The 14,889-nt window shown below is 47.8% G+C and overlaps 1 protein-coding gene across 13 annotated transcripts in view; it reads left to right on the top strand.

The window, feature by feature from the left end:
- The window catches only part of ABCA8 (ATP binding cassette subfamily A member 8), a 95,664-nt gene extending 84,542 nt beyond the window's left edge, over positions 1–11,122 (top strand). For 12 of the 13 annotated variants that reach the window (XM_045044130.1, XM_045044132.1, XM_045044134.1 and 9 more), the window contains 10 exons: positions 325–442; positions 1,127–1,218; positions 4,237–4,397; positions 5,569–5,644; positions 5,718–5,812; positions 6,463–6,582; positions 6,785–6,925; positions 8,652–8,731; positions 10,518–10,573; positions 10,705–11,122. In XM_045044130.1, the coding sequence (XP_044900065.1) occupies positions 325–442; positions 1,127–1,218; positions 4,237–4,397; positions 5,569–5,644; positions 5,718–5,812; positions 6,463–6,582; positions 6,785–6,925; positions 8,652–8,731; positions 10,518–10,573; positions 10,705–10,803 (1,038 nt within the window). In that variant the 3' untranslated portion in view covers positions 10,804–11,122. Of the gene's footprint in view, positions 1–324; positions 443–1,126; positions 1,219–4,236; positions 4,398–5,568; positions 5,645–5,717; positions 5,813–6,462; positions 6,583–6,784; positions 6,926–7,010; positions 7,120–8,651; positions 8,732–10,517; positions 10,574–10,704 lie in introns of all 13 variants that reach the window. The other variant, XR_002149309.2, reaches the window with a different exon arrangement.
- Positions 11,123–14,889: the final 3,767 nt, after the last annotated feature.

The following is a 14,889-nucleotide window of genomic DNA, read 5'->3' as shown; positions in this document are numbered from 1 at the left end:
AGAAAGTGCATGGTGCGGACTTCAAGGCAAAGTCTGGTCCACAGCTTGTTTTGGATGCTTAAGGACGACTCAGTACTTCTCCAAGTTTCTTTGCTCCTGTTCTGCACAAAATAACGTGCTGCTGAGTAACTGCCTTTGTCAGGGGTTAACATGACCGAAAACAAGGACTAGGATTGGAGAATGGCCAGTAAACGTGTCACCTAGGAGAAGGTCTTCTGTGATGCGTGGCTTGTGCCATGAGGCACCAACCCAGCGGGAAGACACAGTTTCTTCAAAGTTAACGGAGAGAATTAAGGTCTGATGTGATTTATTTGTTATTTACAGAGACCGGTCATTATTGCCAGCTGTCTACGCAAGGAGTATGCAGAGAAGAGGAAGCACTGCTTTTCCAAGAGGAAGAAGAAAATAGCCACGAGAAATGTCTCTTTCTGTGTTAGAAAAGGTTTGCTCCCAATGGCTCATCCCCTGTTGGCTTGGGGCCCTCATTAGCTTTGTGGTTCCTGATGAGAATCTGATGCATCACCTCTTGGTTTCACACACAGACTCATCAGCAGGTGACTGTGACAGCTCCTTTGACCTGTTCCATTTCTAAGTGAAATTAATTAACTCACCCCACGGATGGGGCACAGTCACATCTACATGGAAACCATGAGCAGTCTATTAAAATGAACCACTGGAGCTGTGACATTTCTATGTAATGAACATGATTGATTTCCTAGTGTTCTTCTTCACAAGAGAACTAACTGGAGTTGTACCCATCCAGTCAGAAGATTTGACCAGCAGCTGTCAGATGACCTCATTTTGTGTCATTATCCTGGAGTGCTTAGGGTCGCAGGAGACAAGAGTATGACACGCTGGTTTCCAGGAGTGGCTTTACCCCTTCCTATCAGTGTGACCGTGGGCAGCTAACCTAATCTCTGGGAGCCGGCCCCAGATACATAAGAAGGGATTATGGTAACAACTTCTCAGGGTTGACAAGTCCATGAGATACTGTGTATAAAGCACATAGCACGATACTTGTCACATGGCAAGTCTTCAGACTCTGTTACATTTTTTTTTATTTTTTTGTTTATTTATTTATTTTGAGAGAGAAAGTCAATATTAAGTGTAACCATTTTTTTTTCAGGTGAGGTTTTAGGATTATTAGGACACAATGGAGCTGGTAAAAGTACATCCATTAAGGTGATAACTGGAGACACGAAACCAACTGCTGGACAGGTAAGTGAATTAGGCTAATAATTTACATTAATTTTAATACATATTATAATTATGATATATTTTAATGTATCATATTTTAATATAATTATATGGTTATATACCCCATATAATTATAATGTATTATGTTTTATATAATTATAATATGTTATAATTATAATCATGCTAATAAATTTATAAGATGTTGGGGCGCATGGGTGGCTCAGTCGATTAAGTATCCAACTTTGGCTCGGGTCACGATCTCGTGAGTTCGAGCCCCGCATCACGCTCCGTGCTGACAGCTCAGAGCCTAGGGCCTGCTGTAGATTCTGTGTCTCCCTCTCTATCTGCCCTCCCCCTGCTTGCCTTCTGTCTCTCTCTCCCAAAAATAATTTTTTTTTTAATTTATAAGATGTTAAAACTTTGTAAACAGCAAATATCATTTAGTCATTAGATGATTGAAGTAAAGTAGCAGAATAATACATTCACAAATTAACGTGTTCATACACAGAAAAATTAATCGCTGCCAGGGAGCAATTACTTATGCCTTCAAAGACATTTAGAGGGAATGTTCAGTATCCGATCAGAAATCAATATCAGAATCCGTACAAGTCTTATTTACAATATCATAAGACACACGCATTTGCATTTTGTTTTTCTTGACAAACTATTTGCTTCCATTTACTAACAGTGAGTGCAGTGTAACGCGTTACTTTTTTGTTTTAGAGTTTTAAAACTTTTATGTATTTATTTTTCATGTTTTATTTATTTTTGAGAGAGCACGAGCAGGGGAGGGGCAGAGAGAGGGGGACAGAGGATCCCAAGAGGGCTCTGCACTGACAGCAGTGAGCCCGATGTGGGGCTTGAACCCACAAACCGCGAGATCATGACCTTAGCCCAAGTCAGATGCCCAACTGGCTGAGCCATCCGAAGTGCCCCTGTTTTAGACTTTTTTAAATTGAAATATAGTAGACATACAGGATTTACACATTCAATGAATGTTGTTTTCCCTGCATGTAATGCTTTAACATCGAATTAAAATGTTAAAAAAAAAAACACCTTTATTAAGTAATTATATTCATCGTCCTACACAACGTGCTTGGACACTGGAACGTATATTTTTGTACAGATCCACTATTTCTTGGGAGTATTTGTAAGGAATGGCTCAAAGTTGAAGGATATGAAGTCAACTTGAATCGTACATGCAAATGAACCGTATAAAGTGGTCTGAAAAAACAAAGGGGCTCAGATTTATCAAAGAGAGAGACAACATGACGTATAGAGAAAACATTTCCCCCCAAACTCCTTGGCAGAAAAAAAGAAAACTTTAAGAGCTCGCTCCTTTGGAAAGTATGTCCGGGGTTGTGGAGAACAGAATATAACGCAGAGGTCTAGGGGATTGCACCGTGGGAAAGGGGTTGGTGGTCAGCCTGGAGGGAAAAGACCTCCTGTAAAGTGATTGACAACCCACTAAAGACGGAAGAGAAAACATATCCACAATCCCTCTGAAGCCGAGCTGAGAGCAGGTGTCTGTGAAGGGGGCCACTCAGGGAGGTTGGTGGCTTGGTCAACTCTAACTGGACTCCTTCAGTTGAGACCACGCTTCAATTCAGTCACCACCTGGACCCTAAATCATTATTTTATTTCTCATCACACATGAGTACAAAAGGAGGAAGTAACTGTTCATAGATACATGGCGATGAAATATTTTCAAAGGTAGGTACGTTCTGGGGCACCTGGCTGGCTCAGTCGGTAGAGTGTGCAACTCCTGATCTCAGGTTGTGAGTTCGAGCCCCACGTTGGGTGTAGAGATTACTTAAAAAGGATAGGGGCGCCTGGGTGGCTCAGTCGGTTAAGCATCCGACTCTTGATTTCAGCTCGGGTCATGATCTCGCGGTTCATGGGTTCGAGCCCTGCATCAGGCTCTGTGCTGACAGTGCAGAGCCTGCCTGGGATTCTTTCTCCCTCTCTCTCTGCCCCTTCCCTGCTCTCGCTCTCCCGTGCTCTCCAAATAAATAAATAAACTTTAAAAAGTATAATAAAATAAAATCCTGAGAATAAAACATACTAAGCATTTTTTTAAAAGTAAGATCTGAGTTACAAAGTCAGCTATTTGGGTGTCATGAAACTAGCTGTCATCAGATCAGCCAGTGTGATCTTTATAAACAATGTCATTGTCCTACTTAAATATTTTCAACAACCTCTTAACTGCACTAAGGCTGAAGGACCCCCCCACCCCCACCCCGGACCCCCCACCTGCTGGCAGCTGCAGGGACCGATTATCATGTTCCTTCTCCATTCGCCTTTCTTTCCTTTCTCACTCGGCCCCAGGCTCCCAGCTTTGTCTAGGGTCGAAGAACATATCAAGCTTCATTACGGTGCAGGGCTTTGCTCTGGCTCTTTCCTCTGCTCCAGATTCCTTTCCTCTGGGCTTTTCCATGGCAGGTGCCCTCTTGCTCTCCCCCCACAATGGCCGCTCAGCAAACAGGCTTTCTCTGATGACCCTACCTACTCATCTCCGCTGGTATTCCCCAACCCAGCTTCCGGACTGCTCCCACTACGGTACCCCTTACGAGCTGCCTGTATTCCATCCATTCATTTTGCTACTTCTTTATTGCCCGATTCACTTGGTAGAAGGAAAACCCCCAAAATAAGAGGGGTGCTGGCTGTTACATGGGTGGCTCTCAAAAAACATTGGATCACGGATCCAATAGTGAGTAATTAAATTCACCAATTCATATACTTTCTTCCTGACTGCGACGAGGAAATTGTATATCAACTGTTGGCCACAATGGCAAGACGGTCCGTTGGTGAGATTTTTTATTTTTCGGCTTCGGTTAGGTGGGGCACTCACTTGTTTTCATGGGCTTGCTCTCTGACGACCTTTCTCCAATGCAGACTGATGACAGATTGGTCAACCCGATTAGGACTTAGAGAGTATCTAGTTTTTCTAGGTTTGTAAGGAGAAAGATGCCATTGAAATATGCAGGGGAAGCAAACAAACCCAGAGGGCAGGCTCTGAGCGTGAACTTTCCTCTGCAGGTGCTACTAAAAGGGAGCCGTGAAGAGGACTCCCTGGGTTTCCTAGGGTACTGTCCTCAGGAGAACGTGCTGTGGCCCAACCTGACCACGAAGGAGCACTTGGAGGTGTTCGCTGCTGTGAAAGGGCTCAGGAAAGCCGATGCAGCAGTCACCATCACAAGGTAGGCGGGAGCCACAGGTGTTCTATGCCTGAGGGTGCGGGACAGTTGGGAGTGATGAGCTTCACTGTCATTCTGGATGGAAGACTCCTCTCTCGAGAGGAAGAGAGAGAGAGGGAGAGCGAGCGATCAACCCCTGACCCAGACCACACTGAGTAGATTCCCCACTGGAAACCCGTTTCCTGTATTTCAAAGTGTTCATTTTCCTCTCATACTGAATATGAAAATTAAAAAGTAACCATCAGTGAAAGTTACCAAAAATACTAAAATTGAAGCATAGGGCACCTGCCTCAGTTAAGCGCCCAACTTCGGCTCAGATCATGATCTCATGGTTCGTGACTTCGAGCCTTGTATCAGTCTCTGCTGACAGCACGGATCCTGCTTAGGCTTCTCTCTCTTTCTCTCTCTCTCTCTCTCTCAAAAATAAATAAACATTTTTTGGGGGCACCTGGGTGGCTCAGTTGGTTGAGCGTCCGACTTCAGCTCAGGTAATGATCTCCCAGCTCGTGGGTTCGAGCCCCGCATCAGGCTCTGTGCTGACAGCTCGGAGCCAGGACCCTGCTTCGGATTCTGTGCCTCCCTCTCTCACTGCCCCAACCCACTCGCATTCTGTCTCTCTCAAAAATAGATAAACATTAAAAAAATTTTTTTTAATAAATATTTTTTAAAAAGCAAAATATAAGTACAATTCAGTATAAAGTATTTATTTTGGCACAACTATTTAGAAATCATGAAATGTGCTTCTATTCTTTTAAAAGAGAAAACTATCTCTCTGAGGGGATCAGACCAACCAGTTTAAAATTGCCTGGCACGTAGGGCCGCCTGAGTGGCTCGGTCGGTTGGGCATCCGACTTCAGCTCAGGTCATGATCTCGTGGTCTGTGAGTTCGAGCCCTGCGTCGGGCTCTGTGCTGATGGTTCAGAGCCTGGAGCCTGCTTTGGATTCTGTATCTCCCTCTCTCTCTCTGCCTATCCCCCTGCTCACACTCTGGGCCTCTCTCTCTCTCTCAAAAATAAATAAAAATACTTTTTAAAAATTTAAAAAAAAAGAAAAGATCGCCTGGCGTCTATTTTCAGAACTGCATTTCTGAGCTCCGCTCTGCATCCTTGGGCTGCGGGTCTGCCCTCCTTCCAACTTCCTCACTGTGATGCCCCATCGTGTTTCCCTCCTTCAGGCTGGTGGATGCACTCAAGCTTCAGGACCAGCTGAAGCTGCCCGTGAAGACCTTATCCGAGGGAATAAAGAGGAAGGTAAGGGGGGGGCTCAGCGTTCCTCTGCACACCCCACATGTCGGCCCCAGACACACTGTTCCTCTCATTCCAGCTGTGCTTCGCGCTGAGCATCCTGGGAAACCCATCGGTGGTGCTTCTGGATGAGCCGTCCACGGGGATGGACCCCGAGGGGCAGCAGCACATGTGGTGAGGGGGCACGACCCCGTCGGGGCCAGCTCCAGTGCCCCGTAGGAAATCTGTGAATTGCTTTCCTGCTGTAAGAATGGCCCCTTAAACTGTCTCTTAAAGGAGACACCTCTCAGGATCGTTAGGGCCACCGATATTTGGCAAACCAAAAAGGAAACCTCTCCCCGATGATAGTCCATCACTGAAGAAAGAGGAGGCGTCGTCGATCGCCACGGTGATAACCACGCCAGGCTGGTGTTTTAGAGCGAGGGCCCAGTATTAGGTTGTCGAGGTGGGATCGGGTCCTCCGTGTCACCTTGTATATTTCTTAGGAATGTATTTTCTCCTACGAGGCTGTGACACCTCTGTTGCTGGATTCTCCCTGCTCCTTCGCGCAGCCTTTTCGTAACCAGTCTCCTGCTCAGCATTTCTCTTTCAGTGCCACCTCCTGATCGACACGGTATTCTGTGCCCGCTCCTCTTCCAACGCCTGGCTCCCCCCCCCCTCCTCCCACCTGCCTCCCCACCCCCACCCCCCGTACGGGTCCCTCCCTTGCTTAAGCTCTTTTTGCAAATGACTCAACTTTCGTGCCAGTTACAAATTCTTCTCTCTGCCCACTTACGATTAACGAGAAGCCTTTCGCAATTGCACATGGTCCTTTGACGATTCAGGCAGGCAATCCGGGCCACCTTTAAGAACACGGAGAGAGGCGCCCTCCTGACGACCCACTACATGGCAGAGGCGGAGGCCGTGTGTGACCGCGTGGCCATCATGGTGTCCGGAAGGCTGAGGTGGGTGCCCGTCCACCCCCGTGCTGGGCGCCCAGGTGCACGGCCGGAGGAGTCTGTGGACAGAGGGAGGTCTCTGCGCGGCTGTAGCTGCTGCATCTGGGTCCACCAGTGGACACCACCTTTGGACACCAAGGGTCTCAAGCGTGGTGTTTTCTGTCCCGTTCCCCTGTCTCTTACGACCTCATCCTCCTCCCACCTCCAGGTGTATCGGTTCCATCCAGCACCTGAAGAGCAAATTTGGCAAGAATTACCTGCTGGAGATGAAAGTGAAGGCCCTCGAGCAAAGGGAAAGCCTCCACCTCGAAATCCTCAGGGTTTTCCCCCAGGCTGCTCGGCAGGAAAGGTAAAGCTGGGTGCTTGCTGGTTTCGATCTGATACCAAACTTTTCCTTGCCGGTTTCATTGATTTATGGCCCTCGGAGTCCACAGTGAGCCCCAAAGGAAACCTCAGAGAAGTTATTTGCTGGACACCCAAGAACCTAAATTGGAGAAGAGAAGAGCTGGTGTAAAATCAGAGGGACTGAGTGCTAAGTGCCCGGTACTGTCCTGATCTTGCGTTATTCTACTTCATCCTCCCCGAGACTTGCCAAGGAAGACACCGTTTTTCCGTTTTTCCTGGGATGGTTTCAAAAGAGCATTGTGAGAGTCTGGCCACTACAAGGACCTTAATGAGTGGAATTGATTGTTACCTTTAAGAATAGGAAACTGAGGGGCGCCTGGGTGGCTCAGGGTTAAGCATCCGACTTCGACTCGGCTCATGATCTCACCGTCCATGGGTTCAAGCCCCATGTCGGGTTTTGCGCTGACAGCTCGGAGCCTGGAGCCTGCTTCGGATTCTGTGTCTCCCTCTGTCTCTGCCCCTCCCTGCTTTCTCTCTCTCTCTCTCTCTCTCTCTCTGTCTTTCAAAAATAAATGCACATTAAAAAAAAAAGAATAGGAAAGTGATAAGTGAGGTCACATGACGGCTAACAAGTGGCACAAGAATATAAACCTAATTATTTCACTTCAAATCTATTTTATAAACAGTCTAGTAATGGCACAGTTCTCAGGAGCATAATACAGTAAAAATCAAGAGATTAACTTTAGGGGCATTTTTATCAGCTAGACTTGATGACAGAAGACAGATGATTTAGGAGTTGGGGGAGAAAACAGGAAAGGGTGATAAGTCACAACAATATGGTGGGAAAATACTATTTCTACAGTGGAGTATAAGTATCACAGCAATGCTGTACCTTGTGTACAGCCCACAACTGAATAGAAATAGGTCATGAGGTCACAAGGAATGAGAATAGATGAGAACGATTGCCCCATAAAGCAAGCTAGTAGCATCTTTTTAAAAATGTTTCAATGTTTATTTATTTTGAGAGAGAGAGAGAGGGAAACACAGAATCCGAAGCAGGCTCCAGGCTCCGAGCTGTCAGCACAGAGCCCCACGCAGGGCTCGAACTCGCGAACCGTGAGATCATGCCCTGAGCCGAGGTCGGACGCTCAACCGACTGAGCCACCCAGGTGCCCCGCACAAATAGTATCTTAACAAAATGAAATCTAAATCCTCCTGATTTTCAAATGGTAAAAAGACAAGTGTTCGTCTGAGAAACAAATTATTTTTAAAAAATGCGATTCAATTCAATTTCGATTATATTTTCAGTTTTATATTCAGGATTCAATTATATTATCCCAAATTAGGAGAGCATGGGGCAAGGTCAGAGAGAGATGAGTTCTCTGGAGAAAAGACCCAGAGTCCCCACGTGAATTGGGTGACGTCAAGCAACTACCAGGCGTCAGTCCCTGGCTGGAAGGTGATGTTTGAGGAGCCAGTGTTCAGCTGAAAAGATAAGGTGACAGGTGACTCTGACACATGTCCACCTTTTACCTGCACTGCACCTCTGCATCCCAGAAGCCAAGGGCACGATGCCCTCCTGCCTCCCAGTTGTCCTTGTGGACGGCCTCAGCCTGGGCGTTTCGCTGGCCCAAACTGACTCTTAGGAGGACAGCGACCGGAGAGAGGGTCGCAGCCAGCTTGCACCTGCGCGGGTGGTACCGGCCTCAGCCCCGCCCCTCTCCCCCCAGGTTCTCTTCGGTGATGGTCTATAAAGTGCCAGTGGAAGATGTTCGACCTTTGGCACGAGCTTTCTTCATGTTAGAGAAGGGTAAGAGCGACACACTTTGAAATAAGATCCCCCGGAAAGCAGGTAATTCCAAATCCTAGATGAATCCATCGGCACGTCAAGAACGGAATGTGACCTAAGGTGTTCGTTTTCAAAGTTCAAATCTCCAGTTGAATCTTATGGGCACGGGATCAAAGAGGTGGACAGATTCTCTGTGTGTTGGGTGTTGGAGGAGGGGCAGGGGGTTAATGGGAGTGATTTTACCTTTGGTGGGGTTTTTCTGTGTGTGTATACACACACACACACACACACACACACAGGAACAACCTAAGGCAAAATTCAGTTGTGTATGCATTCAAGGAGGATGTTTTCTTTGGGAACATTGATGCATGCATATTTACAATTCAATTTTTATATGGACTTGCATCTTATTTTATTGCCTTAGGCTGGGTATTAAGAAACTGGCTCCTGTCTGGTCATTAGAACAATCTTCCCTTGTCTGTTGCACTTCGAAAGTGACCACGCTGCGTCTGTCATCACCGCCCCATGTTTTTCTTGCCATCAGAGCTCGTTAGCTCTGCTTCTCTGAACTGTGCTAGCCGCAACTCCCTCCCTCTGCTCTTTCCATTGTCACGGCTCAGTGATCTTTTTGCTGGCTTGCCACCTTCCCTAGGGAAGACATTTAAGGCTCCTGGTTCGAGAAGACTTTTTTTACTCCTGCCGATAACATCCATGGTCACGGCAGTGCCCCCTTTCCATTCTCCGAGCTGAGGACCCCAAATCTCTGGACCATGTGTTCGTGCAGTCGCTTCCGGATCGACACTGTGGCCAGTACTGGCCTGGAGGTTCTGCTGGTGACCTATTTCCAGTCTACTGCCCTCCCATCGGGGCTGGGACTAGTCCCATTTTGGTTAAGGACAAGGGTTTTCAACTCAATTAGGCGCAAGCTGTCACTGGAGAGAGAGGCCCACAAAAGATATCTGCTCCCCAGAAACCCTCAAACATCTTTCCATATCATCTTCTGATGCTTCCCTTTGCCAAATGTGTCTTCCTTCCACTTCTTCCTGTGCTGAGTGTGCAAAGCCTTGGATCACACACAGGGAAGGAGGCCTTTGCAGCACCGTTTCCGCCATTAAACAGACATTGCGAACACTGTGCTAAATGAGCATTGCGTGAGCACTTTTCTCCCCAGACCCAAGTGAATGCATTGGTGTATTTTATTTTTAATTTTTTTTTAATGTTTATTTCTGAGAGAGAGAGAGAGAGTGCGAGCGGGGGAGGAGCGGAGAGAGAGAGGGAGACACAGAATCCGAAGCAGGCTCCAGGCTCCGAGCTGTCGGCACAGAGCCTGACGCGGGGCTCGAACCCACGAGCCACCAGATCGTGACCTGAGCTGAAGTCGGACGCTCAGCCGACTGAGCCACCCAGGCGCCCCGGCATTGGCGTATTTTTAACTGAATGCAATCCTTAAACTAGGAACATTGTCATTGAAACTTTTTTATTCAACACATTTTTAAAAGTTGTTGTTTGTACTGGATGCTGAACTGTCCGGATATAAAAATATATGAACTCCTGGGGCGCCTTGGGTGGCTCAGTCAGTTAAGTGATCAACTTCAGCTCAGGTCATGATCTCGCAGCTCATGAGTACGAGCCCCGCGTCGGGCTCTGTGCGGACGGCTCGGAGCCTGGAGCCTGCTTTGGATTCTGTGGCTCCCTCTCTCTCTCTGCCCCTCCCCTGCTCAGACTCTGTCTCTCTGTTTCTCTCCAAAATAAGTAAACATTAAAATATGTATCTATGAACTCCTCATGTGCACCCATCTTTCTGCAGTTAAACAGAGCTTCGACCTGGAGGAGTACAGCCTCTCGCAGTCCACCCTGGAGCAGGTGGGTCCGTTTTAGGGACTTTGTTCCATCCGTGGGACAGAAGCGTACAAACTGTGCCCGTGCTTTGCACTCGCTCGGAGCTGCGGGAGGCAGCGTGACCTCCCCGTCTCTTCATTTCTTGCCCCTCTCAGGTGTTCCTGGAGCTCTCCAAGGAGCAGGAGCTGGATGACTTTGACGAAGAACTTGACCCCTCAGTTAGATGGAAGCTCCTCCCCCAGGAGGACCCTTGACGCGCCAAAACCTCTATTTCCTTTCAAGCCTGCAGTTGTGTTTTTTTGAGACATTTATTTTTATAGCTTCAATGTCAGATTTCTAGAAACTATATTGTAAACACAACATGATTCTTCCTGTGGTGGAGAGAAGGAGCAAGTGCTGGGCAATTGCAGTGACCGCGTGGACAGAGGCACATGGCTGAGCCCGCCTCCTGGCCACAGCCTCTGTGTCTCTGCAGGTGGCCCTGATTCCCTATTTCTGCATAATACTGAATAAGCAAACTCACTCTTACGAGACTGTTTCATTTTCTGAGTACAATAAACACATTGGGTTCAATTGTTTGTTTGTTTATCAAAACCTTAAAATACCCTCTCACGTAGACTTTGTGAAGCTGATATTTTAATAAGAATTTAACTGACCATGTCAAAGGTGTCATACTTTTCGAAATACATTTTTTTTTGTATATTCTTATGGCTAAAAATATGACGGCATCATTCGTTCTAATATCTGATACCAATATATTTGAAAACAGATCCCCTGGTAATGCTATGAGTAGCATACACACGTACTTGTGATTAGCAGTTTACTGAACTTTTTAAATCCCGGTAAACCATTGAAGTCCCGTTTTCACTGTATTTTAAAATCGAGGCTTCAGAGTTGCCCGTTTTGCCACGGATCGTTCGTGGATATTTGCCGCCTGGTCTAAGAAAGTTGATAAATGACCAAGTTGGTGGAAAATGTAAAATAAATCTCATACGTGCCGTTTTGAATTTTTTTTAATTATTTTATTTTTTTAATTAATTTATTTTTTGAGAGAGAGAGCACGAGCAAGGGAGGGGCAGAGAGAGAAAGGGACAGAGGATCCGAAGCAGGCTGTCGGCAGCGAGCCCGACGCAGGGCTCGAAGTCACCAACCGTGAGATCAGGACCTGAGCCGAAGTCGGACGCTCAAGTGACTGAGCCACCCAGGTGCCCTGAAATATGTTTTCTACTTCAAGGATTCTCGCGTGTCTCTTTCTTGACTAAGTGGCTTATTTACAAATTCATTGAAATCAAATTGAAAAAAAATTCTAACGTAAGAGCTGGTGTGCTATAATCAACGTGTTGCTAAATGCAAAGAAAGAAAAAAACACACCGTGGTTAAGGAAGTAAACGGTAGTGGCAAACACCTCCTAGAACAATCTTTTTTAAAAATCCCGGGTATGGTGGGGCGCCTGGGTGGCTCAGTCGGTTGAGCCTCCGACTTCGGCTCAGGTCACGATCTTGCAGTCCGTGAGTTCGAGCCCCGCGTCGGGCTCTGTGCTGATGGCTCAGAGCCTGGAGCCTGCTTCGGATTCTGTGTCTCCCTCTCTCTCTCTGCCCCTTCCCCATTCATGCTCTGTCTCTCTCTCTGTCTCTCAAAAATGAATAAGCGTTAAAAAAAATTAAAATCCCAGGTATGGCTACCATGCATAACATGTAGTTAAACAAGATTTTTCTGAGCTGTGGAGAGGCTTCCCTGAGCACATTTCCCTGCCAGTTCTCTCTGCCTTATCTTTTCTTCCCTCGGGAAGCCCTGACCCTCCCAGACTCAGATCCTTTTTAGCAGCCTGGAAAGTTCTGTTCCAGGCGGCACCCCTCCCCTCCCTTCCCAAGGTCCGTTTGTTCATCTTGTTCTGGTGCGCGGGATGTGCCGGAAGGCCGGTCGGTGCAAACACATCCCAAATCCCCTGCCAGTCCCTGTCTTGAGAAGGCAGGGCTCGCATTCCCCCTCTGTATTCCCATCAAGCAAGATAACGTAAAGAAAACGTGCTGCTCAGCGTTCCGGGTCAGGGGCTCTGGGGGCGGCCAACCTGGAGCGTGTCCTTTGTAACCATGAAGGTCCACGTGACAGGCCCGGATCTCCTTGGACCGCTGGCCGTGCAAGAAAGGGGAGAGGCTACGGGTAGTCACCAGGCCGGTTGCTACTCTGTCCACCTGCTGCGTGTGGAGCCCCGCACGCAGGGGGGATCCGGTCCCCACTCCTGCACGCCTGGTACGTAAGTTCCCCCAACCAACCACCTCCACCGCTGTCTCAGGTCATTTCTTCGGCCTCGCTGGGCCCTCTCCCACCCTCCGCTTAGAGTCTACAGAGCCACAGCTGGGAGCCACTGGGTGAACGCAACTCCGCGCCTGCCTTCAGCAACCCGTTGCTGCGTGTCCAGACCACTAGTCTGGAGCTTGGCCTAAGTTCAATGTGGGGTCTACCATTTACTGTCCGCGCGCCCCTCGCTTCGAGACAGCAGAGCCCGCCTCCGAGGGTTGCCGTGACCACCAAAAGTCAACAACAGTCCCAAGCTGCTGGCTGTGACCAGCATCCGGTGCACTCCAGGGAGCTCCCTCTTGTTTTTGTCCCCTCGGTTCTCCGGGGCACATTAGCCTGCTCCTGTGTCACCTCGTTTCGTAAGGGCCAGCCGAGGCGTCTGTAAATAATCCCTGAACAGACTTCTTGGCACGGAGGACTTCACGCTGCAGCCCAGAGGAGTAACGCAGGGGCGCCTGGTGGGGGGGAGGCTCAGTTAAGCGTCCGCCATCCGCTCGGGCATGATCTCGCAGTTTGTGGGTTCGAGCCCGCGTCGGGCTCTTGTCTGTGCTGACAGCTGGGAGCCTGGACTCTGCTTCGGATTCTTCCAGGAAAAGCCTGCCCGCTTTTCACGTGGCTTCATGTGGGACCCACGTGTGGCATTGGCTTCCCCTGGTCCATCTGCAGAGGAAACCCAACGTATCGCCAGCAGGGTGCTGCCCGGCACCTGGTGAACTGTGAAGGGTCTGATGACCACGTGGCAGATGTTGGCATTTCGGAGGCCATCAAGGGAATCTAAAGTCACAGACTAGCTCTGCGGATTTTACCCCCAACCTGTAACAGCCCCTTACATCCACAGGCCCTGGAGGACACGGAGCATTGCTGTGCTAAAAATAATTCTCTTTGTTTCTTATGGTCAGTCTTACCCTACCCATCCTTTTTCTAATCTCATCAGTATCCTCTAATAGTCTTCTAACCTCCTTTGGTTTGGGTTTGGGGGGTTTGGGTTTTTTGCCTCTCTTTTGGTTGTGTAGAGATCCTACGAAATCATATTCAAGGAAGAAACATTCAGTTCAAGGAAATTGATTGGCACGGTGGAAACAATACCCCAGCTAATGGACCAATATCGCTATTTTCCAATCAGATGTACGAGGTCGAGAGGACATGGCTCCCTGCCCCAGGCTCTGTCTTAGTCCAGTTTCCATGCTTGATTGCTTTCCTGCTCACTTGTTGGTTTCCTTTCCTTCTATCCAGGTCTATGCCTACTTATTTATTTATTTATTTAAGATATTTTCCTGCATCCACGCCTCCTCTAGTGATCTGTAGGGTTTTCCACACCTGTTTTTCTTTTAAGTTTGTTTGTTTATTTTGAGAGAGACAGAGAAAGAGCGCAAGCAGGAGAGGGGCAGAGAGAGAGGAGGACAGAGGATCTGAGGCAGGCTCCGTGCCGACAGCAGACGGACGGCCCAACGCGGGGCTCGAACTCACAAACTGTGAGATCATGACCTGGGCCAACGTCAGACCCTTAACTGACTGAGCCACCCAGGTGCCTCAGATCTATGCCACTTTCAAAGCCTTCCCTGAGATGTTGAAGTAAAACTGGGAGGGGGGAGAATTTTTCCCACTATTAAAAAAAAAAAAATGTACAGTCTTCCAAGATCCCAGAGAGGACAAGTGATACATTATGTTGAGCAACAAATGATAAAGGCGTCAGGAAAAATAGACGATGACTTGAAGATGGTGGGAACCAAGTGTCTCAGGAGACATCCTTTGTCTACTTGACCCGTGAAGAACACACACAGCTGTAAAAGGGTTGGAGGGATAGACTAATGCAGAATCATCACATCACACACAGGAAATGGCAACATTTTGAAGGGGGGGAACCTTCGTATTCTTCTTATAAATTCCAAAATGTCCTTGTTTTCCAGTGATTTACAATTCGTGTCTTCATCCTACTCTTCACATCCAAGAAAAGAAATACACGAGACCTCAATTAAATAGAGATTCTAGAGTTGAGGTCTTAACCCGTGGAAGCCCGAGTGATCTCAGTCTCGCTTTGGAGG

This window comes from Felis catus, chromosome E1 (assembly GCF_018350175.1).
Source record: "Felis catus isolate Fca126 chromosome E1, F.catus_Fca126_mat1.0, whole genome shotgun sequence".
Classification (NCBI taxonomy): Eukaryota; Metazoa; Chordata; class Mammalia; order Carnivora; family Felidae; genus Felis; species Felis catus.
Note: the sequence above shows the minus strand (reverse complement) of the source record. Positions and strands in the feature narration are given on the sequence as shown.